At 45.9% G+C, this 27,791-nt stretch overlaps 1 protein-coding gene across 5 annotated transcripts; it reads right to left on the bottom strand.

Moving 5' to 3' along the window:
* Positions 1–218: 218 nt before the first annotated feature.
* LOC115352805 (pseudouridine-metabolizing bifunctional protein C1861.05-like) lies at positions 219–27,549 on the bottom strand. 5 transcript variants are annotated; one of them, XM_030041447.2, is made up of 19 exons: positions 27,250–27,549; positions 24,155–24,258; positions 23,511–23,625; positions 22,016–22,190; positions 21,297–21,408; positions 20,188–20,294; positions 19,230–19,356; positions 18,556–18,676; positions 18,188–18,273; positions 17,003–17,127; positions 15,695–15,754; positions 11,407–11,473; positions 10,150–10,244; positions 8,427–8,555; positions 6,826–6,940; positions 5,865–6,002; positions 5,002–5,168; positions 4,466–4,554; positions 220–1,559 (listed from the first exon to the last, which is right to left on the bottom strand). In XM_030041447.2, the coding sequence occupies exons 1-19, from the start codon at positions 27,450–27,452 to the stop codon at positions 1,364–1,366; spliced, it is 2,331 nt and encodes a 776-aa protein (XP_029897307.2). In that variant the 5' UTR covers positions 27,453–27,549; the 3' UTR covers positions 220–1,363. The 5 variants fall into 5 exon arrangements, with proteins under 5 accessions (XP_040985423.1, XP_029897307.2, XP_029897309.1 ...); XM_030041448.2 differs by having other exon boundaries at positions 222–1,559; positions 24,174–24,258; positions 27,250–27,315; XM_041129489.1 differs by lacking the exon at positions 8,427–8,555 and having other exon boundaries at positions 219–1,559.
* Between the last annotated feature and the right edge of the window lie 242 nt (positions 27,550–27,791).

Below are 27,791 nucleotides of genomic sequence, written 5' to 3'. Positions count from 1 at the left end.
AAGGCTGTGGACCAGATTTAATTTGTATAAAATTGATCTAAGTGAAGATGTCCTTGCTAATAAAGATGCTGGAGGGGTTAAAGGCAGAGGGATAACTATGCAGCTCTAGCCTGGACAGGGTCAAGGAAGCTCTGCTCTGTTCCCATCTCTGTGATGGACTCAGGAACTTGGCAGAGTCACTTGAGCTACACTGCTTGCGTGCCCGCCTGTAAACAAGGGCTGTGCCTCCCCTCCTCCCTGGAAACAATATCCTTAGATTGAGCTTCTGTGATGGTACCAGGAGACTTCTTGTTCTGAAGGGAAGGTGTGACTGAATGTTTTGGTCCCAGCACGCAGTGCTCTGTTAGGATCGCATGCCTGTCAGTGCTCCTCTCCAGCCAGCCACGTGTGGGAAGTTTTCTCTGTCAAGTACCCAGTGGTTTGCCAAGTGGTCAGTAATGGAGGCGTGGGGAGAGCGGCTTGCTCTCTTTTGCTTCAGATTCAACACTCTGGGCTGAGGAGGAAGGAAGCCCCAAGTTCAGAGGAAGGCGTGTGGAACAAGGGGCAATCATCTTTTAAAGGCCACCAGCTGGCCCCTGGTTACCTCTCTTTGATTAGCCTTGCCTGCTTCCTCCAGGGCCATTGGACTTCAGAGAAAGAAAGTGCTGGCTTGGGAAGACCGATGAGGCTGTCCTACAGTGTTATGTTCCTGCCGGCTGCACCTTGCCACGGGTTGTGGTCTGTGGGACCTCCTGGATAGAAACCAGGAGTAAGCAGCAAGAGATGATATTGCTGCTGGGCCAACCTGAAGAGACATGGTCCTGAAGATCTAGGAGTTGATGATAGAGGAGCTACTGTGATAATGGACAACAGTGACACAAGGTGGAGGAAGGGAAAATTCCCTCAACAGAAAATCTAGAAGGACTTGGAGGTTCAAGGAAGCAGGAGCTCTGAAAGACCAGAAACCAGCTTTTCTTTACAAAGAAGAAGTTCCCTGGGTTGGGGCCTCCTTCCCTGAGGGTTTATTCAGGAATAAAACAGATGAGTGTTCCCATTAGGCAAGGGGGTGAGATACACTATCAACAGGCAGTAGACAGAAGAACCAAGCTGTGGTTGCTGTAACCCACCAAATAAAAACAAACAAACAAACAAACAAAAGGAGAGGAAACAATAGCAGACAAACAGAAATGAGAACAGTGCAATACAAGTTGTCACCAAATGCACTCCACTGACACTTCACCTCCCAAAGGGTAGTATGCACTGAAAGTCTAAGTCCTCTGGTCAGCAGCCAGCTTTTGAGCTCAAAGCTCAAAACACTGCCCAGTTCCTGGAAATAGCAATGCTGGGAGTGCAAGGAGGTGATAGCTGAGAAAGCCATGGTCCTCTAGTCCATCTTCCATACCTTCACCTCTGGCCAGCTCCTGCTCTTGACTTGCTCCTGGCTGACACTGGAAATGCTGATTTCTGGGGAAATGGGCTCGTAGGAACGGAGAGACAAGCTTGCAGCAAGCAGGCCCATCCGGACACAAGTATCTGTGTCATGTTTAGCAAGCATCCCTGCAAGGATTCCTGCCATTAAGCTGTGGAGAGAAAGAAAGGCAGTTTTGAACCCTGTGGGAACAGCTTTGTTCTGGGGAACACGGCTGTTCGTTTGTAAGAAGAGCACTCATTTGGACCCAAACCAACATTTACAGAAGCAGAATATGTCACACAGGAGGGGTGAGGTTATAATGAAAAGTTTTTGCTTTTTTATATTTATTTTTGAATTTGGAGTAACAAATAGTGATATTTATTTGCATTTTATTTGTTTCTCATCTGAGAAGTTGAGATACGTTCCAATTCCACCACATTTGCTATCCTCCTCAGTATTCCAGGTGAGGCACGAGAAAAGAAAGGAGTCTAAGAAGGGAAGAAGCTATTTTTCCCTTGCACTCTAATTATTTTGTCACTTCCCTGCTCCTTGTTGGTGCCTTATTACATTCCCTCCTTTCCCCAAAGGGGTGGATGGGAAGAGAGGTAAAGTTTTCATATGTATGTGAGAGGGGCAACAGACACAGCTGGAAAAAGAAATCCAAAGCTGAAATGAGATTGTAGATTCAGATTTTTGTAAACTTTCGCTGTGGTTTTCCATTTGAGATTTCCCAGCAAAAATGATGTGAGCGCTTGGCACAGCAGTCACGCACAGGTCCTCACAAGGCACCGAGGAGGCCACCATGAGAAGGGGATGACTTTGCCATCTGCCTGGCCTGCAGGGGAAGGCTCTGTTGAGGCACGGATACGTGCAGGGTGGTGTTTGTGATCGACTCGAAACAACTGCTGTTTGTTCATAGCTAGGTACAGTAATGATGCTCGGAAGCTGGGAAAGGACAAAGGAGGAGTGAAAGAGAAGGGAGAAGATACTGACATTTGAGAGGCAGAAGCAACGACAGGAAAATGTGACGGCAGAGAGGATTAATGAGCAAATCTATGGGGTAGGGAAAAAGATCACTTTTTTTTTTGTGTGCTCTAATTACCTCAACATCTTTTTATCCATAACAAAGGCACATAAGATTATGATTTCCATAAACCATTCAATCTCTCAACAGCTCCAGAAGTTCAGCGTAAATATTTGGGGGAGCATCCCCTAGCAATGCCGTGTGCAGGCACGCGGTGTTATGTTGTCGCGGCAGCCAGGTGCAAGGAGCAAACAGCCGCTGCTCCCTGCACACACGCACGGCTCCTTGGGCAGCACCTCTGGAGCTGTAGGAGAGGCGCAGGGAGGAAGAGAGGCGTGAGGTGTCCTGGATCGCTGTTTCTGGGTGCGCAGTGTCCCCTGAGCAGTGCTTCAAAAGTGCGAGGGTTCACGGGGGCTGAGCCGTGAATGTGTTATAGCCCTGGGTTGTCCCCTGCTGCACAGTCCCGTCAAAGTGCCATCAGGCTGGGCTTGGGCAACTCGACCGGTTTATGAGCTGTGGAGATGGCATATATCTCAGTGTAGTGTTCTGGCATTTGCAGCCTGTTTTGGCACTTTTACTCTTGTAGAACAAGGATTTCTGCAGCTCAGTGCAGCAGCCGAGGTTACCAGAAAGGACATCCCCGGATGAACAAGAGGATGTGAAAATTCCTACTTGGACCCGGGGACGCTGGGGAATGGGATTTCCAGACCAGTATTACTTCAGCAATGGGAGCAGTAATGGGCCCTTAGCTTTCATAGTTTTAGAAGGAAAAACAAACTTAAAGTACTCCTGTGTAACTCAGTGGACTTGTTTGGCAGCGGCACACTGTATCTCACCTTTGCTCTTCCTTTAAATTAAGCTTTTTAAAAGGGAAAGGAAAAAGATGTTTACCTTAGCCTCTAGAAAAAGTTGTCCTGTGTTAAGGGGTAGTTGTGTACCAAGCGGATGGCGCAGAGAGGAGGCTGTGTCCCTGGAGGGACTGGCAGAGGTTGGGCACATCTGCCAGAAGTAGTGAACAAATTAGTGAGCAAAGCTGAGCTTTCCTTAGGACAGGCTGACCCTGCGAGGTTCCTCCCAGCCCCCGTTCCTCTGCTGTTACGCTTACAGCTCCAAATAACATTTTGGTCTTCTTTGGAGAAGACCAGCTTGCAGTTGCATCAACTCATCTCAGAGGTGATTTGGGACACAAGGAGTGTGTCCTGGTGTTAAGTGGGTTAACTAGGTTGGCATGAAGTTATTGATTGATCCTAACTCAAATATTGAGGACACTGTAAGTTTAAAAAAAAAAAGACTTTTCATTCTGCCCACTCAGAAAAAAAGAAGTGTTGCTATGTTGAGTTATTGGTAGGTAAGAGTAGAAAAATAAAAGGAAACACCGGTCACATAGAGCCTTTTGGTCTAGCCCGAGGCAATGAAAGGATAGAATCAATTACAGTAATGTATGAAGCAAGAAGAAAAAAACCCTGACTACTACATATAGTTTGACAAGTTAACAAGGGGCATAATAAAATATTACTCTGACAGACTGAGAATTGATCAGTGGGGCTAGGAATAATACCTGTCATTTCCTACTCCTATGTACAGCGTTGTGTGAACAGCTAGGTGAATTATACAGCAGACTCTTTTGAAGCATGAGCTATTGCCAGAGGCAAATGCAGAATGTGATGAAATGCTTTTATAGGGCGATTTTAGCTACTGAGTGGCAGTCTGACTTCCATTGGAGAAGTCTGGAAGTAAAGGAGTTAGTAGGGTGGTTTACTTTGCTTTTAACAGCTAAGGCCAGACTAATTCAGAACTACTAGATCGCCATGAAAAGCTTGGATCTAAAAGAAAAGCAAAACTAATAATGGCAAGACTGGTTTCCAAGATGCATAGGGGGACATTTTTAGCAAGCTTTGCAAGGAATCACAGTAACCAGTCCTGTTCTTGTGTCCTTAGTGTCTGTTCCTCAAGCAGCAGAATGTTGTTTGCCTTTGCAGTAGAATTTCAAAGAAATCTGATTATGGCCCTTCCACATTTAGCTGGAGAAGACAAAGTAGTGAGCAATATACCTGTCGCCGGCTCCTGAGACATTGACTATCTCCTCTCTGCTGATGTGGATGGCGGGGTAGTGGGTAGCGCAGAGGCTGGCAGCAGCAGTCTGCGGGGGAGAGAAGGGAAGTTAGTGGGAATTGCCCAAGCTGATAAGGCCTGATGTGGCTGATGCCATCCAGACCTGCACGGATGCCAAAAAAAGAAAAAGGGGAAAAAAAAAAAAAAAAAAGGCAATAATCTTTTTTCACACTTTGAAAGAGATCAGCGATTTAAATGAAGCTTCCTGAAAACGAAGCTTGGACTCATGAATATTCATGGTAAGCACATTTAAAACTAGCTGACTATAAACACTGCTGCTAGGAGCCAGCAGTATAGGGACAGACAACTTGATTTTCTTTCAGAGCTGTATATTCTACCCCCCAACCATGTACATTTGCCAGCAGTGATGCCATGTTTCCCAGGACTGCTGCCATGCCACCAGAAATAGCAGCGGTGCTGTGTGGTCCCAGAAAAAAGCAACTGAGAGCTCAGAGTTTGTTTTCCGTGCCCTTACCTGTTCGTGGGCTCCTGGACGAAGCGAGATGCTCCCTCCCAGGCTCTTGCCACACAGGAGGACACCGTGAGCACCGAGGGTCACCACCACACAGCGCAGGTGGGCCAGCAAAGGGCGGGCCAGGGCCATTGCAGTCTGGACAACATCCTCCAACCTGGACGGCAGATCTTCAGAGAGTGGGGAGGAAAAACTGTGATATAACTTTTAAAGGTCCTCGACTGGCCTTTTTATGGGTTGGCAGTCTATTTATGAGCAACACTACTATTATTTATGAGCACTACTATTTATGAGCACTTCTGAAATGTGGTTGATATAATTTTTTTTCTTTAAGTCATGGGAAACATGGAATTCTCCAACGTTAGACTTCCATACCATACCTCTATCCTATGCTGAAGAAACCACCCCTCATGGGACTAAACATGTCATGTAGAGACAAAAAAACTGTTCTGAAGCATGACTTCCTTGTCTTATACTGTTGGATTCCCACCTGCATGTGGTGGGGTATTTAATTTCTGCAAAGGGTGGTACTGTTGGGACAGGTGCCCTCAAAGCATCAAGCTTCAGAGACATGTTTACAAACCAGAGCTTGTTCCTGTTTAGCTGATGAAGTGAGGCAAATGGGGTCTTTGGTTTTGGACAAGGAGCCATCCCAGACCTACTGTGCTCTCTCTAGATCATCAGTCCAGCCTGGGCAGTACAACCCACGCGGAGAATGGCTGTAAGGTGGAAGACACCAAGAGCACTTATGAATCCCCACTGTGTTATAATCCAATTTGCTTTAAATGGGGGCTGGAGCAGAAAATGCTCTTCTCCATGATCTAGGTTATCTAAAAGTGTGACTGACCCTTCTGAGTATTCAATACCTGCTGGCAGAGGGTTTCCAAGGGTCCGACTTATTGCTCTTAGCTCTTGCAGGTTGGGGGAAATGTATGTGAGCGCTTTCCAGCTGTCTGAGAGGAACGGCTTAGAGGCCTTGTTCTCATCTGTTGGCTCATAGCACACTTCAAAACAACATTGCAATTGGTTAGTTAATTAATTCATTAGTGGTTCATCTCTACATCAGAGCGGGATGCAGTGTAGAAGGCTTAGCGTGATCTACACAACTGGGGTTATACGTGTAATCTATTAGAAACTTAAACACTATTTCCCCCATGCCTGGGACAAGGTCTCCCAAGATTTCCTTTCCAGTGCTCAGCAATGAGCCAGTTGCTTCTGGCTCTGGAGTGAAATAATCAGACTCCAGTTTTGTTACGCCTCATAGCTGGTTTTGGAGCCTCTGCCAAGTTTTAAGAACATTGTCTCCTTCTTCAAGATTTGCTTTTAAAAGTGAAGGCATAACTCCAAAGGTTTAGGAAGCCTTGTGAAGGGTCCCCAGCATACCAGGGGAGGGGGCTATGTATTTTATGGGAAGTGGGAGAGAAATCTTCTCAAAAGATGCTTTAGCACTTATTCTGAGAAGCAAACTATACTGCTGCTCAAACTGGCAGAAGTACACACATTTGTGCTTGCCTTGAGATTAAAGGCAAAGGGAGCAGCTTTCCCTGGCTTTCTGGGAGTGCCCAAGGGCTATGGCACCTATGCTACGGGAAATGTGATTTAGCTGCAGAATGACAAAAACTCAGAGAAAGCAGAAATGTTTCATCCATTTGAAACAGAGTAGTAGAGTACAGAAAGGAGTGCTGAATAACACAGCATGTCAGACAATAACTGGGTATCTCCAGAAAGCAGCAGCGGAGAGCTCTCAGGGTGTGCGGAGTGTTTTGGCACACACGCTGTTAGGAGCTACAGCCCTGTTAGGGCCAGGGCTGGGTGAGTTCTCCTTACCTGCTAGCTGATGCTCTCTAGCTAGTTGGCAGACATACTGAATTGTGGAAAGAGGCACATTTCCATCAATGCAAACTAGCGGGGCCTGGCACAGGTTCTCCTTGAACTGGGACACCTAGTGAAAATCCAGGACACAGAGTAGAGACAGCTTGAGTCATTGCAGAGGGACAAAATAATTGCTAGTCAGACTCGGGATGTAGGATTTTCACTGGTATTGCAGCCCTTACGTACAGGCATGAACCTAAAAGAGTGATTCCCTAAGGAAAATGGATTTTTCCATTTGCCTCACCTCCTCCTTTTCTTCTCCTTCCCCCGCTCCCTGCCATCAAGAGCTGGACTCAACTGGCAAGGCCCCTCCAGCAGAGACAGATAGTTGCTGGTCCTCACTAGAGCACTTTGGTACCTGTGGGTCAGTCAGAGACGTACAGGGAAAGGGAATGCTGCTAGTTAATGCCACTGTAGGATTCCCTGCGCTATGCCTGGCTTGACTACGCGTTTGCTTGCTGCGCATGTCATTTAGATGTCCTCTGTGCACAATGCCTCCTAAGAGGTTGTTCATCAGAGTGTTTTACTCCTGGGTCCTACGGAATGGTGTAGGGATGGGGGACAGTGGAGCAGCGGAGTGGGGAGCTGCGGTTCCCTCCGTCGGCTCTCTGAGGCTGCACGACCGCTGCCCGAATGCCAGGCCAGTGCTATAGGCTCTCATGCGGCATCCCTCCCACGTCTCTGCTAATCCTGGTAGAAAGAAGGGCTGCCAGAATGCACTCTGCAGCAGAAGATTGGTTCAGAGTTTCCACTGGCCACAAGTGTTTTGTAAAGCTCAGGAGAATTAATCTGTCAGGTAGTGGTTTTCTGTGCCAAGGCTTGGGAGAGGCAGGGTGGGGATGGAAGTGGGAGCAATGACCGTATTTTTCCCTAGGAAGTCTCTACCTCACGGGGATCCCGCTGGTAAGTAAATTACACTTAACTTCCATGTCGCTGTCAGTCATGAACCACAGGCTTTTGTTCTGTTGACAAAACAATGAGTAGGGAAGGAGGGCGCAGTGACCGGGCTTTCACTGAATCAGTCCTTAATCACTGCTTCCATTAGCCCTGACGTTTTGAAGGTTTGGATGTGCTGAGCAGCAGTGCCTGTTGATACAACTCAGCGTGTAGAAACAACAGGGATGGTGGGGAGGGGACGGAACAGGAAAACTTGCTTTAATCATCAGTGTTCCGTCCACTTTTTTTTGTTTCTCCCTAAAGGGAGAGATACCATTTCTGCAGGTGGACTGGATTTATTGCTGGCTTTAAGGTGCCAAAAATTATAGGTTAGCTGGGACTAGTTAATGAAGAGAATTCTGGCCTATACGTCATGGATGATAGTAGTGGTGATAGTGTATGGAGCAGAAACAGAAACTTCATCTGGGTCAGCAGCAAGAGAGCTCTGGTATTTTGCCATGCTGCTATCTCAGTGGCCAATGTCTGGGGTTAACTTTAGCATTTCCCATATTCCCTCTGCACACCCATCCCCTCCTGGTACAGTTTCACCGGTTGCATTTTGTCATATGTCCACGCTCTTTCTCATAAGAAAAAGCTTACAAATCAGATGGTATGCATACGTATTGCTCTGTTATCTGGTGGTGGATGTCCATATCTCCCAAGCCGACGCTGAGCTCCCCAGCACTAGTGATCACAGCACAGTAAGTGGCTGTGCTCTTCCCCTCCAGCTGGAGGACGGCGCTCATGTCCTAAAACAGGGAGGACAGTCATACATGGAGCACGTTTCTCTTCCCTGCCACACGAGCCTCATTCTTTCTCTGTGTCTACCTGATCGATAGCCCAGCTTGCTGTTCTTCCTTCAACCTCCCTTCTCCCTTGAGATAAGCAACATTTCAGAAGTACCTCGCTCTAGACAGTGCTGGCAGATGGCTATTTTTTAATATTTGCAATACAACAAATGCCGCAGGTTAAAGAAATCATTTAGTAAATGAGAGCAACAGGTCTCTGCCATGCAGTTGCATAGGTTGTGTCTGTTGTAACAGAAGAGTGGTCTGCAGCCCTGCCCGCTCCAGCCATCCATTCTCACAGCCTGTGACACTTCCATGGCCTGCTCACATGCTGGCCTGTCTTGGTGGCACGCTCCAGCTAGCGGTTATGTTAGCCACCTCACTGACTCCACAGCCTGATTTTGAGGGCAGCCTTGGAACCATTTTTACAGCAAGTGTCGCAGACACAGCTATGAGGCGTCCTTCCTCTGTGGGTCCTGTGAATGATCTGCTTAGAGGCCTCAGGGCATTTCTTAGGATATACATGTGGACAGAGAAATGCATCTGCCCCAGTAGTTCACAGGGAAGTTGGAGGTTTTAAGGAAAGGGTCCTCTCCAACACTTGGTGGTCGTGTTGTTACAGGCAAGGATTGCATGTGGTGGCCAGCAAGTCCATGTTCCCTTGGGAGACTGCTCACTTTGATGGCACAAACTGCGCTGTGTTGGGTAGAGGAGGGATTACAGACCTGCTGCTATGAAGCCCTGATAAACCAAAAAAGAGTTCATGTTCTTATTGCTCCATTTACTGAGTTGCTCAGGTAGCCAGAACCAAGGCCCCATGTGCTCTGTTAGGATACCAGGGCCCCGAGGGCACTAATGGGCCCTAATGGCCTTGACCAGCCTCACCTGGGGGTTCCACCCCCACCCCTGGCTTCTCTTCACCCCTGCCTCTTGCCCGTGGGGCGTCCGATGCTCTGGGTCAGGGCTGTCCTCCTGGCTTTCTCTGCTGGGGTGGTGATGCTCTGCCTTGTTGTCCTGGGGAGCTCCTGCTGCTCCTGGCTCCCTGACCTCGGTGGACAAGCTGCTGCTTCAGCCAGGTATTCCTCTGGTGCACAGTTAGGGGCGCACGCAGTTATGTGGAGGACTTTACTCCTTTGGCCTTGGGAGATGTCCAGCCTGGGGGCCCAGTTCCAGGTTTTCTCTGTCTTATGCTTTACCCAAACCAGGCTGATTTTGGCATTGCTTTGTCTATGCTCAGGGTCAGGGTTTATGTATTTTTGGCTGTGCTTAGGCCTTACTAGAATTTTTTGTGGTTCCTCCTGATTTACCTCTCTTTCTCCTTCAAGCACCACTCCCTGGAGCTGCATTTGGACTCCAAAGGGTACACACAGCTACACTGTGTTTTGGAGGGTGGCTCCTTGCCTTCTAATTGCCTGTACCTGAATGACCATTGAATTATTCCTACTTTTAGCCTGATGGAAGGTTGCTTTTATGTCTGCCAGGGTTGAAAAGACTTTTCCCTCTACATAACATCATCACTTCCATGCTTCTGAGGTGCCACTACTGTGCAACGTACCATGTGGTGACAGTAGTGCAGGATGGACTCTGAATGTTCATCCTTCCCCACGGATGATAAAAAGAGAGGAGTCCGTCCAAGACGGCTTAAGCAGTCTAAAAAGCAAATAGAAACAAAAGATATTAATAAATCCATCAGAGTACTGTGAACACAGCGACAGGCTGTGCAGGATGAGTGTCTGTAGGAAAGTGCTCTCCTGAAGAACTTAATGCCCATCAATCCTCATCTAGAAGGATGTTCAAGATGAAACTCAGCCACAGCTGCTGCAAATGACGGGCTGGGGTTGAGTGGGAGGATCTATGTCTGCCTGCTGCACCACCACTTTGAATTCTTTGAATTTTTTTGGAACATCTGAGAGTGGAGGAAAAGAGAAGAAGGGGGAAGAAACTTCTGTACTTCCCTGGCATCATCTCCTTTACCATCACCGGCACATGGGCTTTCCCATATTGCTTCTGTGCACGGCCATTCCTGCTGCTGGCCTTCCCACACTGCTGTTCCCACCATGCTATCTTACTAGAACCACTGAATCTGAATGGGTTCACAGGAAACCCTTCCTCCTCTCCCTTCAAGTTACCACAAATTATACCTCAGTGGGTGGCATTTTTTTTCTCCCCCTCAAGCTTCTCCATTTGTGATCTGAAGTGACAGTAGATTTGTGTTAGGAAGATTTGGGAAAGGTCAAAAAGCCAGAATAATCCCAAAATAATATTGTAATCTGCCTCTCCTAATTTCAGTCCCCAAACACTGGTCTGCTCCTGCTTGTGGTGGAGCACCAGGTACAGTGTGATCCTTTCCTGTTGCCAAGGTCTTTAGTCCTTTCTCTTTTACAGTAATTCCTGTGCCCCAGTTCCTTTTGTCCATGGTGCATGGATGATCATCTTTGAACAAGGTTATTCTTTTCAAATTCTTGCTCAAAACATAATTCTATTCTGACTCTAGCCTGGCATTAATTCAACACTGAGGGCCAGGCTGTTCAGTAGTCATTGGAGATCACTGATGCTATTTAACTTTGATTTGGGGTCACTGTGCTATATGGTAGTTAACTTCATATTTGTGGACCTTTCTTTTCCTAATCCCAACTCCCTCCCCTCTCATTTCTTGGAATGGCCCCTGCCTTTTCCAGGCAGTCTGCCCACTGGTATATTGCCTAGCGTGTCCCAGATCTTAACAGCATTCAAGAGCTCCTGCTGTTGAAGGAATACCAAAGGACAAATCACAGCTGGCATGCACCCACAGGCAAACCCAAGAACTAGGCACCTGCCAAGTTTCTTCCAACACCGCCAAAGGTTCGTCTCACTCTTCCAGCGTTTGTTTGCCCACCGCCCTGGAAGAATAAATTGTTAATTGGCAAAACTGGGAGGGCTGCTTGGCATAGATGCTACGTCTCCATTAACATGTGAAGTGAAGTTGATGTTGCTGAAACATAGGTCAGCAATTAGAGGGAGCAGAAGGCATTTAGCTATCAGATTGAGGGCAATATGAATTTCTACAACCATCTACAGACTTCAACCCTGATGACAAAGGGCTGCTTCCTAGGAGGGGAGATCTGCTTGATGTCCCTATGCATTGCTATTTTGGTCTTTTTTGCTAAGACCTCTTAGAACAACGCTAACAAGTGTTTCAGTTGGTATGAGCAGCCCTCTGAATTTACCTGCTTACAACAGCGCTGGGGCTCCAGCACTGCTGACCCAGACCTGATGGGCTCTGCAGCTGCCTTCCAGGCCACTCAGCTCCCCCCTTAAGCAGTTTGGGGTTTGGTTTTGTTCTGTTGGGGGGGGGGGGGTTAAATTTCTTTATTCTTCTCTTTGAAGGTAAAATGAGATTTGTTACCTTTGCCTGTACTGCCTCTGTAGTTTACTCATGGAAGGATCTGTTTCAGTGTCCGAACACTTTTTCACTCACCATTCTCTTCCCAAACATCTCCCTCATCAAAAATAACCCTGCTTCTCCACCTGTGTGGTTATCAACTTCTTTTTTTCTCTTGCCTCTGCCTTCCACTCCTCTGTCCATCTGTCAGTCTGTCACAAACAGCCCAATTGTCAGAACACAAGCAATCCCTCACCCATCTCCTCCTCCATCTAATTCTTCTGCCAGAAGAATTACGTCAGTAAGTTCTCAGATCAGTTTGGGCTTCATCTGACTATCAAACGGTTTTAAAGCTCTTGTTTCACAAAATTCTGAAACATACTTTCCATTTCTGAAGACAGCTTGCCACTGGCGGTCATAATGATCTTCACAGTTCTGGATAATTCAGAGCTTTCAAGAGTATGTTGAGCATTTGGGTGGCAAGCGCTGAAGTGTGCGTATGCCCACGTGCAGCAGCTCTTGGCCCAGACTCTCTCTGCCCCATGTGAGCCCAGATGCACCAGAATACCCCTGCACATAGACATTTTTCTTGCTTGTAAACACCACGATCTATCCTAAACAAGTGAAAGTACTGCCATCTCACAGTAAGAAATATTCTGCCTCCAACCCGTCACTGTTCTTGGGCATTCCCCAAGGACCTCTCTTCTTCCCCCATGCAAAACTGTACATCTGTCTATTGCACACAATGCTTTCTTCTGCATCCAGCCCTACAACTGTAAGAGGCTGCTCTCCCATCTAAATATGCTCTTTGATTACTCCCTTCTGACCTCCAGGCTGGTTTTTTTTGCCCTGACTCTCCCCAGTTCTGTAAGACTTGGTGCTAATTCTTGATGCCTTTGCTTTTCTGTCTGGCAGTTCTCCAAGCGCTGAACTGCTCAGACCACCTGAGCAGAACTGCTGTATATAAGCAACCTATGGCCTCTGTCCATCTTTCCACTACTTGTCACTCCTCATTAACCCAAATGCCCCTCGGTTACGTTTGCTTGTGCTCCCTGGGAATTGCCACAGTACTGCCAGGAATAAGGATATTTCCATCTGCAACTGTCTCCTGTTGAGTGCTGCAGATTTCAAAAGCACTGAGCTTGGCTATTTTAACTCTGAAGCTCACTATCCATAACAGAGGCAGCCAAGGGAAAAAAAATCAAACCAAACACTCCAAAGTAAAAAGCAAGGGTGCTTGTTTAGGCAAGTCAAACAACATGGCTTTGAACACTGGCCCCTATTTCAATATTAAAAGAGGGTACTAACTGCCATCAGTAATGAGCACAAACTCTATTTTATGCGGTTCCACTATCAGTTTTTCAAAACTGATGCCTGCAGGCATGTTGAAGTACTCATGAGCTCCCTTCATTGTCTGGCGTACTGATCTTCCCTTGGTCCCCCCCCCCACATTCCAAAGGCAGAGGTTCAGGTTTTTTGCCCCAAGCCTTGCCCTAACAGCAGATGTACCAGCCTCCCGCTCAGGGACCCAGCTGTGGGTGACCTCTGCTGTTGTACAACCCCACAGGGGCCTAAAAGAAATGATGCTAAATCTCTCTTTAAAGTAGCAGGTGGGTGCAGTGAAAAATTAGCAGCCTGCTTCTGAGGAAAAAGAAATTACTGGCTCTTATCGCACCTTGCTAGCTCAACTGGTAACTTCAAGTCTGAGTGGTACTTGGGTATCATCTCTTCTGTGTTGTGTTCAGGTGGGGCTGGCTGAGATGAACAAACTGCGATGAAAATGGGCTTGCTGAGATGATTTGAAATAAGACTGGGCTGATGCTTTCTGGCAATGTTTCAGAGAATTGAGAGAGTCTCCTTCTTCCACATCTTAAGAGGTTTGAATTCCTAATGTAAAATGAGACTCTGCTCACCCTCTGGGTATCCTGAGAGAATTATAACCGTAATGCTTCTTCTGGCACCTTTCTCTGAGCAAGACTGTGCATCTTTCTCTGCAGGTCAGATATAGTTACTTATAAAGCACTTTGCTTCTGGGTAGCCTTGAAAGCCACGTGGGAATTACAACCAGGACAGAATACAGCTGCTTTCTTGCTGAGATAGCATGAAGTGTGAGTGGTACCCCAGTGCTCTGCAACAAATCCAGCGTGGATAAGGGTGGGGCCTGCTCGGTGCTGAGCCCTTTGGAAAAAACTGTCTTTAAAAGCCAAAACAAAGCAATGCTGTTGAGAGTGCCTTTTTCCTCTGTGCCTAACCACAGCAGCTGTCAGCAGGAACATTTTGGCTGTCAGTTCCCAAATCCTCCTGCAGCTTGGCATTTGCGTAGCTGCCATGATGGACTTGCTGCTATACTGAAGGGCACCTAATGCCTCACTTTTTCATGCAACATTAAAATCTCCTTTTTCCTTTTCCCCCATCAGCTGTTCCCAGCGGTGTCTATAGCTGCCCTTGGCCCCTCACTGTGCTGTGGGTGGTCCAGGGATCTGCGCTCAAGTCTGACACACCAAAGGTGGCTGCCCACCCTTAGACATAGCTTAGCTCCTTGTCCTGATAGCTGAGTGTGGGGTATGTATATTATCAGTTAGATCACAGCTGAAGCAGTTAAACTTTTGGTTTTGCAAGCCTTAATAGCTGATGGCACAGCATGTGTCACCCTCGACCATTATAATATTGTTTGGCCTCTGCCTCTGTATCACTGAATAGCCAACTTCCTTAAGGACAGCTTCCCCAGCACATCTTTTCCTATCTGACTGAGAGGTCTCTACAGACTGTCCCATCTGACGGCAGGAGTTTCCTGCCTCGGCAATCAGCATAGAGTAATTCAAGACACCAAGCAACTTTTGAGCAACCTTCACTGCCTCAATCTGTAGCACTTCATACAGCTCAACAAAAATTATATAGGCCATGCAAATAGCTGTCATTTGCATGGGGAAGTCCCAGGTTTGTTACACTTTAGCTTCTTGGTTGTTTATTGGTCAAACCAAATTGAGAGAGAGAGGGTCTGGTAACATTTTAAACGTTCTATTTTTTTAAAGCAATCTTCTTTTTTTTTTTTTTTTTTTTTTTTTTTTGTGACTCAAATCCTTTATGACTGAGGAAGCTGGCTCTCTTGTTTAGCTGCAGCTGTGTCAGTACTACTTTTCTCAAAGGTTTCTTTCCCCCGTGGGTACTCTGCACAGAGACTTTTGCTCCTATTCATGCTGGCTTCCATAGCCAAGACAGTCCCAGGTAGCCAGAGCTGGCTCCTACCTGGGGATTTCCTCCCTATAGAGTCTGTCCTTGAATTAGAGGTTGTCATAGCACAGTGAGGGTCTTTACCCATTGTTTCTAGCTCTTTGCATATGTGCTTGGAGAGTGCCCTGGCCAGCTCTTCTCTTAAAAGAGCTCTTTGGGCTTATGGCATCAGAGAATAGCCCCAAGGCACCTTAACATAGACTGTAGAGGCCAGAGTCGTATGTGGAGATTGTAAGGATGATACATGGCTCTGTCCCCCTCTTGAGGGGTAGGGATAGTGACTTTCAGCACAGAACAGAGTAGGGCAGTATGTATCATTCCATTGCCCACCTAGACAACACACCAAATATGCAGCACTACTCCTCCCAAGTTTGTGCACGTGCACGCATACAGACATGCAGATATCACGCACAGATATCACCCCCCCCCCCCCCACTTTGGCTTGGCACTCCTGTAAAAGTAGCTGGAAATGGCAGTGGTGCTAAGAAAACTGCTATAGATACAGTACCAGGATGACAGGCTTCTGTGCCTTGGCTATAAAGTCAACGTTGATACCTCCAATCACCACCTTTAAGAGGGAAGAAAGAGGTAAAAAGTGGTTGGAAGGACTTGAGGAAAAAGTTTCCAAGTCGTCTTTGCTTTTCCTAGTCACTTTTCCCACCCTCTTGAAAGCTATCTAATTCACAGTGTGAAGGCCTGTGCTTCTTTTGGATGGCTAGACACAGGTTTGTACAATCCCGATTAGAAAGAATCAAAATCTCTTCTATATGTTGCTTTCCAAATTATGCCTGCTCATAGCCAGCCCCAGCATGGCAGGTGGGATGTTAGTGTGTACACATATAGGTGCTGGCGTTTTCTCTGTGTGGTGACAGAGTAATATAAAAAGTTGCACGCATCTGGTCGTGTCAGTGCCCTTGAAGCGATCTCTCTTGGGACAATTTCTGGCACACCAAACCTCAGAAACAGTCAAGCATTGCTGTGTAAAAAAGCAAAGAAAATGGGAAAAAGTGGGCAGAAAAATGCAGTCATTTCTTGCAAGCTCCCAGGAGAAATTGCGGTACCCAGTGACACTTTACAGATCACTGTCTTATTGTCCTACAAAGCCAGGAAAAGCAATACAGCTCCACAAACAGGAAGTTTCCAGATACTCTGGGGACATACAGCTGTTTTTTCTCATTCCATCAAATACTGGAGTCACTGCCCTCTTTTACGTTGACAAATCCTATTGCAAATGTGTTTTAGAAAATTTTTCATCTCTCTAAAGACTACCTAAAATAGATTTCCTGTAAATTATGTGGCACACACAAAATCCAAGATAGTGAATAGAGTGTTAGGGTTATAATGGCTCTCATTCGGGATATGCTGTACCTCTTGTAATTTTGGCAATCATGAGCAGGAGGCCAACAAAAAGAGATATTTATAAAACATGTATTGCTTAGCAGCTCAAAATATCTCCCTCCACCCTCTTCCAGGTCTACTCCTGTAGTCATGAGTTCCCTGGCACTGAGAGCAATACAGTTGAAGTTGTACATAAGGGCACAGTAAAAGGTGAAAAGGTGATTAAAGTTTTAATGGATTTGATGGTCGAAGAATGGGATTAGGCCACTGTCAGTGTTTATGCCCTGTAAATGTGGACAGGGGGAGAAGGAGAGGATATTTATCTGAGAAGAGTAAAATATACCCAAGAGAAAATGTCTGCCAGTGTGAAGCAGAAAGATTGGTCTCTGGCTGAGTCACCTTTTACTTTTGGGAATAGATATAAATTTATCCTGTGCTGTCAGCAGAGGCATTATCTGGAGGGCAGCAGGGAACTCACTGGCTGAGGTGGGGTTGTGTCCTTTCGCTGAGGTAGTTTCCCTTTCCTTCTGGCTTTCTGTAGTTTGCTCAGTGCCACTGCAATGCAGCTGCCCACTCTGGCATTGTTCTGGATCAAAGCAAGGTCTGTTTGGCATTTCTTTGAGGAGAAAAAAAAAAAAAAATACCAGCAAGATCGACCTGTCAGAAGCCTATATAGAAACTGCCTAGAGGGAGAAAGAAGAAAATACATGCTGTGAGACTTCATAATCCTTTGGGGGTACATATACTGGGTTACAATACTGCATGAACACCCTGAATTTTTAAATTTTTTCACCTGCCTCCCCCTGTGTCCATGGAGAGGAAACCTGTCATCTCCATTTGACAGATAGGGAACAGAAGCAAAGGCTTCACAGAGAAAAGAGAAGGTGAAGTGCTTAAACTAGAGCCAAGAGTCTAAAAACCTCAGAGGATCTTGGCCAGCTTTTCCAGAAAGAGATGCCTACTGAGATTTTTGCCAAGTCTCTGTAAGCAATTTTTTTTAGCAATTTCATTGGGAGCAGAGTATCAGAGGCTTTGAAAGCCCTGCTTTGTGGCTGCATACAGCTCTAATATCCCCAAATGCCTTTACCAATCTGTGCTGACTGACCAGGTCTCCTAAAGGGCTGGCAGCAGAGACTGGATGTGAACCCAGCTCTCCTAGATCCTACACTGGCGTCCCAGCCAGTAGATCTGCTTTTTTCTTGCCTGTGAAGAGGACTCCTGCTCACCCAGGGGTGTTTTCCTCCCAAGTTTCTCTTACTCTGCACCCGGATGAAGAGTTGGATAAGGCAGTGTGATGTACAGCACAGTGCTCTGGGAAGCTCAGGTACCTTCCAGTGTGCAACCCCACCATGGACAACAGTGTCCTGAGACTCCATCACAGAGCAGGCAAGCTCAGGGATCAGATGTGAGGGATCTCTTTGGGCTCTGGACCACCTGCCATCTGTGCTGGCCTCCAATTTTTAATGCAAAAGTCGATGAGGACAGTAAGGGTGCTCCTGAAAAAGCAGGATGCAGTTGCTAAGCTCTCATCTGTTTGCAGATATTGAAGCGTTTGCCCCTTGCTAGACTGTGAATAAAGTGACAGTGTTTTCCACCAAGAATTATCAGAAGATATATGAAGTACACTGGAGTACTTCCCCCCGCCCTTTCAGTAAAAGGATACTGGAGTCCAGCGATTTCCCGTCAGTTAATTCATTGAGTTTCTGTAACATGAAAGGGGTCAGTTCTTTGCCTGTGATCCCTTTGGACCTGCAAATATAAAGAAAATGCCTGCAGATGAGCAGGACTGAGCTGAAACAGCATCAGAGAGGAAGCACTGCTCCTAGCATATAATTTATCTCCATAACCACATACCATAAAAAGTTCTGTAAACAAGCTTCAGGTTAGATAAAACTACGGCTGAAAGCATGTTGTGGGCTCACCTGCGCCCAAGGTTAAGCTGTGTTACAGCCCCTGCAGCAGTGTCCCAGAAGTCATTTACTTCCGCAAGACCACCGGGTGAGCACAGGATGGGCTTAGGTTGCTTCTCACCTGGCTTTGCTGAGAGCTTGCTGGATGGCCTCTTCGATGACCTGGCCTGAGGCAGCTCGCTCCTGGGGACAAGGCACTGCTATCAGCACCCCACTGCTCAGACCTAGCCCCAAAGCGCTGGCTGGGAGAGGACAGGTAGATTGTTAGTGGTTCTCCTTGGATAAATTAAATGCTGAAAGAAAAGGATAAAGGAGAGTGGGTGTGGGGTGAAGGAACCCACATTGCTGGAGCTCCTGTTCTTAGCTGACCCAGGGACAGGGTGTCTTCCAGCTACCAATCAATTTACATCTGCCTATTTATTGCGAGTCTGTCTGTACAATAAAAGGGGCAAAGAATTTTTTTTTTTTTTAAAGAAAACTGACTCTACTTCCAAAGGCCCAGAAGCTGTTTTTGTAAGCACATTAACATACATGTTCCCTCCACTTCACCAGCATGAACAAAATGTGTATGAGTATGCCAAGGTGGCTGCAGCTAGCTAAAAAGCTTGCTGTAAAGACTGAATTTTCCTGCTCCTTTATTTTCAAAGAACTGAAGCAGGAATGGGGGAGGTGGGATGGCTTGTTCTTTGGGACAAACTCTTCTCCAAAGTTAAAAAAGAAAGTGCCTTATTCAAAGTGATTTTTGTGTTCCTCTTTTCTAGGGCCCTACGCGGGCTTTTCCCTTCTGAAACACACCAATGAGTTCAGCTGCCTCCTCTTCATCCCGGACGTGATATGGTGCCTGGAAGCCGCTCTGGCGTGAGAAGAAGGCTGGGAACTCCCTTGACTCTCCAAAGGCAGCCACGCAGACTCCCTGAGTCTCCTGCAGCAGTGGAGGTGAGACGAGCAGGTAGTCAGTGGAGGGAAAGGGAACCCACCGAAAGAATGGGACTTTTTCCTTCTACCCAGCTAGAAACTGCCTTTGTTTAGCACAGGGTTTGGTTACTTTATACATCCCATTCTATTCCATTCTATCACCAACATTTTTCAAAGCAAAGAGCCAGACATGGTAACTGGTTAGACAGAATCTGGCTTACTGAGGCACAGGAGATATGCACGTCCTTTGCTTGCGCTCAGAGCTGGTCAAAAGCCATGCAGCTGTCATTAGCACAATACTGAGTCTAAGGTAACAACCTGTGATCTGAAGGTATGTCTTGAGTTGATGGGAATATAAATGAGTTCTGTTTGTGATTGAGAAGTATTGATGTTGGCTGTAACCTGAAGTGCTGGCCCTGGTGGTTTCCAACATATCAAACCTTAAAAAGTGACTCTACTGAAAATCATCTTGATTTTCATTTTAATTCTGATTTTATTTTACTGTGTGATGGGTCTAGCTTGCTTGATCCATCAATTCTGAAGCATTCTCCCAGAAAAGCAAGTCTAAGGCCAGAGAATCAGGGCATGGCTAGTGCTGCCTTTGGCCTCAGTTGGAATAGCTGCTGGAACAGCCCCTTGGGCATGGATAGATTTATGTTAGGGAGTAGCCCAGTGCTTCTATAGCCCCAGGACTAGGGAACTATAAATATGGCTTCATGTCCTCTCAACAGTCATTTCTAAAAATCTTGTGCTTAATACCTGCCCCAACACTACTGGGCATTCTGTACACAAAGTACAATATTATCTGCTTTCAGGCTCAGCAGCCCATGCTACCTACCAGATATTCCAGTGTCCTGCCAATATCAAGGATAGACTTGACTCCTGCAGATACAACAGCAACCGGAGTTCGTCCTAGCTCTGTCAAGTCAGCACTCACATCCAGAGCTGTCAAGGGACAAGCAGCCACTGTGTGGGTGATTGTGTTGTACTCCAAGCTGATGTGATCTGCCCTCTTAAAAAGCCATATTTGCCTAGGATGCCCCTGCCTGCTTTTGTAGCCATTTAGATCCACAAACGAATATTACAGGCTTAGATCACACCTTCAGGTGTTGAGATTGAAAGAAATATTGACAAAAAGAAGTCACATGGCTTAGGGCAGAGGTGCAGCCTTCCACTGTAACTCTCAGCTCTTTGATCACATCGATAAACAGCATGCAAAAAATTAGTAGGAAAGAAAGAAGCAAGTGTTATAAAGCAAGGACAAAGTTCAAAGAGATGGAATATAATTTAAGTAGATTTTGATTTTGGTATTGACATCACTGGCAAAAAAGGTGACACAGGAACTTTGCTGACCTCAGGGAACTCCCTGGTCTGGAATTTACATCACATCTGAAAGGGATGGCATCCAGCAGGGCAGTGCGATTATGCTATGCTAGGAATATATAAGGCTAAGAAGAAAGAATGTACTTAAAGGTCACAAACTACAACGCCAAGGCTGGGCTGTTTATCAGAGAGGGGCACGCAACTGTAACACAGACCAGGGCCTAAGTCTCTTTTGTGGTGAGACTCTCCTTCTCCTCAGCTGAGAGAAAGTCTGTAAGAACACTGTGCTCAGTAGCCAGTAAGTATCAGGTTATTCAGCCATTACAAAATGGGAGAGGTACAGTCAGCTCCTGTTGCACCAGCAAATGATATCCATATCACCCCGTGCAAGCAAAGGATAAAGAGAAACTCCCACCCTCTTAACAACTGGCCAGTGCTCAAGAGGAATATTTTGAAGCTTCTGGAAAGGAGACACTGGAGAGAAAACAACCACAGTATGGTCAAGAGGAATGATAACTTCCCTGAACAGACAGTTACTGCAGGACAGACTGGGAGAAAGGAAAAAGATGGAATTAAATAAAACAGTAGCAACATAGATAAAATAGAATGTTCTGATTTTCTTACTGTTCTCTCCTCCGCGATGGACGCCTCCTATGCCGCCTGTCACAAACACGGGGATTCCCACTTTGTGCGCGGCAATCATTGTTCCGGACACGGTAGTGCCACCAGACAAGCCCTATCAGGGGACAACCAGTTGCAGTCAGCACCCAGGGTGGCCCAGAGAATACCACATGCAGGCAGCTATGGTTGTGGTCTATCACACAGCAATGTCACAACAGTCTGCTGTCACCAGCTGACAAGTGAAATTCTGATACAAATATTCTATTAGGCAAAACTGCAGAGGAATCACTCTCCCTGCTATGTAAGCTGTTCTTGCCCTGATGATAGTACAGGCCTTCGTTCTCCAGAGCTTTCCAACCAGAAGGCTTCACGGGCAGCTAGGGTCACCTTAAGCACTGTGTGCATTACTTGGGAGGGCCTGTGTGTCACATAGTTTACATGTAACGTGATGATGCCTTATCATGCCAATAAGAATATTCTTAGCCAAGCACTCATGGCTTGCCAGCCGATCCAGCATGACCTTTCAGGAGCTCTATTTCATAGTTGCTATTCCCTTACTCTGTTGTATTTTGACTCTAGATAGGACCAGGTTTGAGCTTACCAACAAGATACCACTTTACATTATATTTTCAAGAGGTTTAAAAGCCACCTGGCTTGAAGCTGGAGAGTACTATACTATTGCTGTATAGGAAACACCACAATAGAAAGTCTGCATACCACACCTGGCTGAGGACGTAAGGAAGATCTCTCCGAGACACTTTAACTACGTTTTTACTGCTTGCCAAGAACTCAAGTTCCTCGTCCATGAGTCCCACATGGATTCGACCCCTTAAAATACCTACAGTGGCTGGCACTGCTCCATTTGTTGTTACAATTTCTTCCACCTCTCTGGCCATGCTGCAATAAGGTAAACAAGACAACAATCACAAAATTAGCGAGGCAAACAATCAGAGAAGAAAACTGCTGTGTTTGATGGCCATCATCCCCAGTTTCAAGTTTTATCCAGTTCTTGTGATTTCAGCTAAGTCCAGTTCCTCTTCTGTATCTTCCTAATGGCAGAAGTCTTTGCATTTGAATTTGCAGAAGTGCAGAGCTCCTACTTTCAAGACAGCAATCTCCAAGCTCTGTGCTTCATTTTTGAGAAAAATCACTTGGTTTACAGGTAAATCTGGTTATACAACATACTGAAAATAGGGATCCTCTCAAAATAGGACCTTTCTGTATCTATTACCTGTTATTTCTCTGAGATCACAGAACTTCACAAAAAAACCAGGTAATTCAAGCCCTGCTCAACTGACCAGGATATATTTTTCACAATACAGGTAGTTAGATATAGAGTAACAACAGTGTCAAAAAGCTGCAGCCTGAGGATACTCTAGGGCTGCAGACTAGGTCTTTCTAAGCTTCTCAGGTTTTATACTTGATCATTTGTACACTGTCCTTTTTAAAAGCAGCTTCTTCTCCCTTTCTGAGCTATCTGTATGTACACTAGGCAGTCTTTAACTACTGAAACTACCTCCTCCCCAAACCTGAATTTTTAGAGCTTCATTCTAAGACAGAATGTCAGGCAAAAAAATGGCCAGGTAAAAAGCAAGATGGAAAATCAATACCAAAACCTTCCTGTGTTTTCTGGAAGCAAGGATGGAGAGGAGAGTGCGATGATTTCTGGCACTGTAACTCAGTGAAACACAAATCTACTGAACATCATTAAATAAAGGGTAGAGGTGGGGTTTTTTCTGTGCAGGGCACAGAAGGCAGCGAGGGACCAGCAGCTCTCACAGTAGCTGCTCCGAGTGGCACTAAGGAACAGATTTCACTACTGTGTTCCAGTCCTTTTTGCATTACAAAAGATATACCAAAAGAAACTGCAGAGTGTTTTCAATGTCTGCACAAGCTATGCAGCTGACAACACTGGTAGCTCTGTCTTAGAGCAAGTGATGACATTATCTGCTGCCACATTTTAAAGGAAGCCAGGAATTTAAGGTGTTGGATAAGGAGATAAATAGGTACCCCATATGTGTCATATGATTCTGCTCTCCTTAGAAATCCAGATATAATTGGTTTACACCAGAGCTCATATTCTGCATGCCTAGCAACCTGACGTTTCCATTTGCTCTTACAAGGGTTTTGGGTTGACCAGGAATACTGATACTGATCCACCGGTTATATGCCTTCCTCTTACAACTTTGTTGAATGAGGAACATCAAAATCCACCACCTCAGATTCTGAGGATAGGTCATGCCATGTGTAATGATGGTACTTTCCAAGGCTACAACTGGTCTCCCCTCCATCAGCGCTTCCTGTACAGAGGGCTGAATCTTGAAATAAGCACCTGAGGATAAACACAGAAAATTGAATTATTTGCATGGGTATTTGCAGTAACTACTGAGCAGTTTTATAAAAGGCAGACTGGCATCATCACAGTAAATTTATTCCCCTCTTCAGCTGTTCTTTGGGGTGAATTCACAACTAACTTCATGAAGACTAAAGCTGTGTTTCATCTAAGTGAAATATTTGCAAAATATTTCTACTGTTAATACAAATAATAATCCTCATCATCATCACTGAGCACTCCTCTGCCACCATTTTTGCAGCTGGGTTGCCACTGGCTCCAGTAACATTACTTTAAATTAACGTTACTGTGAACGAACTGAGCCTTGCAACCATGCCCAAAGAATATGTTTTAAAAGAGTAGAAGCACCAAGGATACCATAGTAACTCCATATATTATAAGACTATCGTGCATCAAGACTATTGTTGCTCTTCGCTTTGCTCCCAGAACACTGCCAGCAAGGTCCCTGCTGCATTCAGATGAGAAAAATGCTTTTCACCCAGGAACTGTTTCAGAATATGCTACTCACCATGCAGAAATCTTCTCACCTGGGTGGTCCCACATGCCACAGCAGACACATGTCTTCCCAGGCTGTAGGTTATCTTCCTAATCATCGTGTGTATACGGATGGTCCTGAGATAACAAAAGTCAGGTAAAAATGAAAGAAGTAATTTAGCAATGATGTGACTGTGTGAAACTAAACATACCATCTTTTGCCTTGATCTTGGAAGGTAAACAACCCTTGCCCAGGAGATTGCCTGGAGACTCCTGGTGTTTCAAGCATGAGCCAGGGTGTCAAAGCAAAGTGTTAAGCTGCAAAAATGGAGTTGGAAAAGTTCACCTGGTCCATTGTCAATGCTGGGCTGAAATCATGGTGGAACAGAGGAAAGGATAAGGAGTAACAAAATAGAGAGAGTTTAAAAGTAGACAACCTTTTAATTTCCTAAGCTACTTCCTCACGATAAATTGCAGACTCAGGCACTGCCACCTCCAACCTGAAAGATCACAAGGAGAAATCTACAAGGTGGACGCAGGCAGAGGAATGCTATAAAGAGATGAACCTGGTCTTTGCTGGTGCCTAAGAGGAAACAAGCAGTGCAGTAAAATAAAGGAGCTGAGAACCAGTAAACCAGGCTGTGGCTACAAGGAGGAAAGAGCAGCTTTCCATAGAGCCAGGAGTGCTTTATGCAGGCTCACGCGTGGTGGTGCAGACCCCCTGGGCCACGTTGTGATGTCAGGACCAGCCAACATTGTGTTCTTGTTTTGGCTACAAGTGCAGTGAGTTGGGACAATCTGGTACTTTCTTGTCCTGGTTATGGTACAGTGAGCTAGGACAATTAGGCACTCCCTAACCATACTTGAAACTCCTGCTGCCTAGATGGTGGCCCGCCCTGGAAGGTGCCAGAATTACCTGACAAGAATTGTGGCCAGAATGGAAATATACTGACCAAAGTCAATCATCTTGCGATACTATAAATAGTGATCCTAAGTGAGACCCTTTGAGCTCTCTCTGGGATCGCAGCAGGCTGTGACCCAGCATCTCCCTGAGTTGGGATGCCTCTCAGGGTAGATTTTGCAAGGATTTCAGAGTAGATTTCATGAAGATTTCAAAAAGTAGATTTCGGGAGGATTTCCAAGATCATCTGCTGATAGATGCCGATGAAGAAGAAGGGGTCAAAGATTGTCTGCTGACAAATGCTGACGAAGGAGAATAGTGAGTAATTCACTACAAATAGATTTCGCAAAGTTTCAAAGATCATTTGGTACCAATAATTTACTACAATTGGCAGAGAGAGAAAAATCTTGAATGTAGGTTAAACTCTATCTCTGTGTGTGTGATTCAATTTAGGAAACTTTGTAGTGTTGATTATAGCAAATTTTATTCAATCACTCTGATAATTGCCTGCTAAGTATTGTTAAAAATCATATAACCTAATCTTGTGATTTATCATAGTGTCAGAAATCTTAAATTGCTGCTACCTCAAAGTCGCGTAGGATCCATAATCACTCGTTCCCCTACAAATTGGCACAGTAATTCAACGGGTGATTTTCCTTACCCTTTGTATCCCTTCTATTAGACAGAAACCATTGACCAACTCTGGGACTAAGTCTGGATCCAGCTGCACCTAGACTCCTCCCTGAGAAGGAGTTTAGAAAGGAAGGGGGTTCACTCTGAACCTCGTGACTCAACGGGAGGGTTTCCCTGACAGTTTTGTGTCTCCCGTCTCTGTGTAAATCATTCTAAATTGATTCTAACTCGTTTTTCCTTCGTATGTTTCTTCCATGTAATAAGTAATAGAGTGAACCTTGCCATTGAATTTTGTTAAGTTGCACTTTTACAAATTCACATTAAAATTGCCCTTTTTGCTAATACCTTTGATGGTGATTCTTTAAGTGATCTAAATCGCTCATTTGTGACATCATGTTACATCATCCTTAGTGCAAAGCGTGGAAGCAGAGTGGCAATTCAGCCCCAGCAACAAACTCCAGAACTCCTCTGGTCTCCTAGCAACTCCTATTCACTTTAATTAAATTCATTTCCAAACAGAGAAAGAGGGGGAGAGAGTTGTAAAGGTTGAGACTGGTCTGGTCTGGGCCTCCGGGCAGTTTCACTCAATGCCTGGCTGCTTCACATATTTTCCCCGGGCATTTGGCCATATCCCTCAAGCCTTTCTCACCCCTTCAACAGGAGGAAAGGATTTCTTTCTTCAGTCCTTTGTAACCATTGTTAATTTAGATGGCAAATTAATTAAATTACAGTACTGTGTTCATGTTACACTTAGCAGAACATGGCTCTGATCTCAGTAAGTGTGTGGCACTACAGCTATAGAGAAACAACTTACACCCAGGAAGAGTATTTTTGCCCAAGTCTAAAGACTTAATCTATAGAAGTCAGCTTGGACTGTGTAATGCAAGAAAAGAAGGACTGGTTCAGCTAGGTCAATACATACCTGACCAAACCAGTAAGATTTTCCACTTTCCAAATCCTTTTTAAGGACAAAAAAACTTAATTTTAAGTTTATGGAATCATATCATGACACAAAAGTGGGAAAAGCTCTTAGTTCATGCTTACAATCTCTGCCTGTGCGGTGCTAAGCTCAGCAGCCAGCAGCCTGAGCTGTTCATGCAAATGTCCTGGTATTGCTCCATGGGTGTGTACACACCTCTCGCTCTCCGGGGCAAAGTCAGCTTTGGAATAAATTCATTAAGCCAACAAGGTTACACCAAGAATCAGTTGAGCTGCTCGAGTTGTGTTCTGAATTTTAACAAGCCCCCAAACTCTGAAGCGCAACAGCCAGGAGTGCCCAAGCTGTGCTGGCCAGTGGATAAAAACCAGCTGGTCACCACCTGAAACCCACTACGAATTAGCTGATGTTCGCTGGAAACTCAGCCAACTCTCAGCCTGAGCTGGCTGAAAGATTTTTGAAGCTTGGCAAGTTTTGCAGCGAGACCCATCCGACCTTTCGCCTTGTAACGAAACTTTGCAGATTCCCGGTGGAAGTTTCAGGCAACTCAAGCCCAGACGGGCTTTCCTCCCTCCGCCAAACCGTCCCTGCTCGCCTCCCCTCGTGATCGATCCGGCCCATCCGACCTCATGGAGCAATGGCCTGGCGTGTCTCTTACCTCTGGGCGTCCGTCTCGCGTAGGGAGGCTGGGTGGGTACTGGAGCGGTGCCTGGGCAGCCCTGGGAGAGGGCGGGAGGGGGGGGCTGGCAGCAGCATGGGGGTGCGCGGGCTGGTGCTCCTGGCTGAGAGAGCCCATTTATTATTAACCACAGGCGCAGCTGAGCTCTGCAACTGCTCGCTGCCTGGGGTGCAGGGGGCCATTTCACGACAGGGTGAAGAAAGCTTCTGTGATTATTTTTGTTCACACGGTGCCAGATTTTCCCCTCACTCTCTAAAAGACTTTTCTCATTTTTCAGATTCCTTTGCTGTTAGACTTCTTTTTTAATCAGTGAATTCATTGCTTACTAAAACAATGCCTCTGCAGACTGAGCCCCTTTGTACTTATTCCTAAAAAGCAGAGGAATTGCATTCATGCCTCCCCCCCAGCTTTGCCAAATACAGCTGTTAAGCTCTTTCTTCTCGGGGTAAGAGCTCTACCCAGCTGTTGGCCTTCCCAGTGAGGAACGCTGTAGGTCTAAAGCCAGTCGTGGCAATATATGA

The sequence above is a fragment of the Aquila chrysaetos genome, chromosome 17 (assembly GCF_900496995.4).
Source record: "Aquila chrysaetos chrysaetos chromosome 17, bAquChr1.4, whole genome shotgun sequence".
NCBI classification, from domain to species: Eukaryota; Metazoa; Chordata; class Aves; order Accipitriformes; family Accipitridae; genus Aquila; species Aquila chrysaetos.
This window is presented reverse-complemented; position numbering and strand designations above follow the sequence as displayed.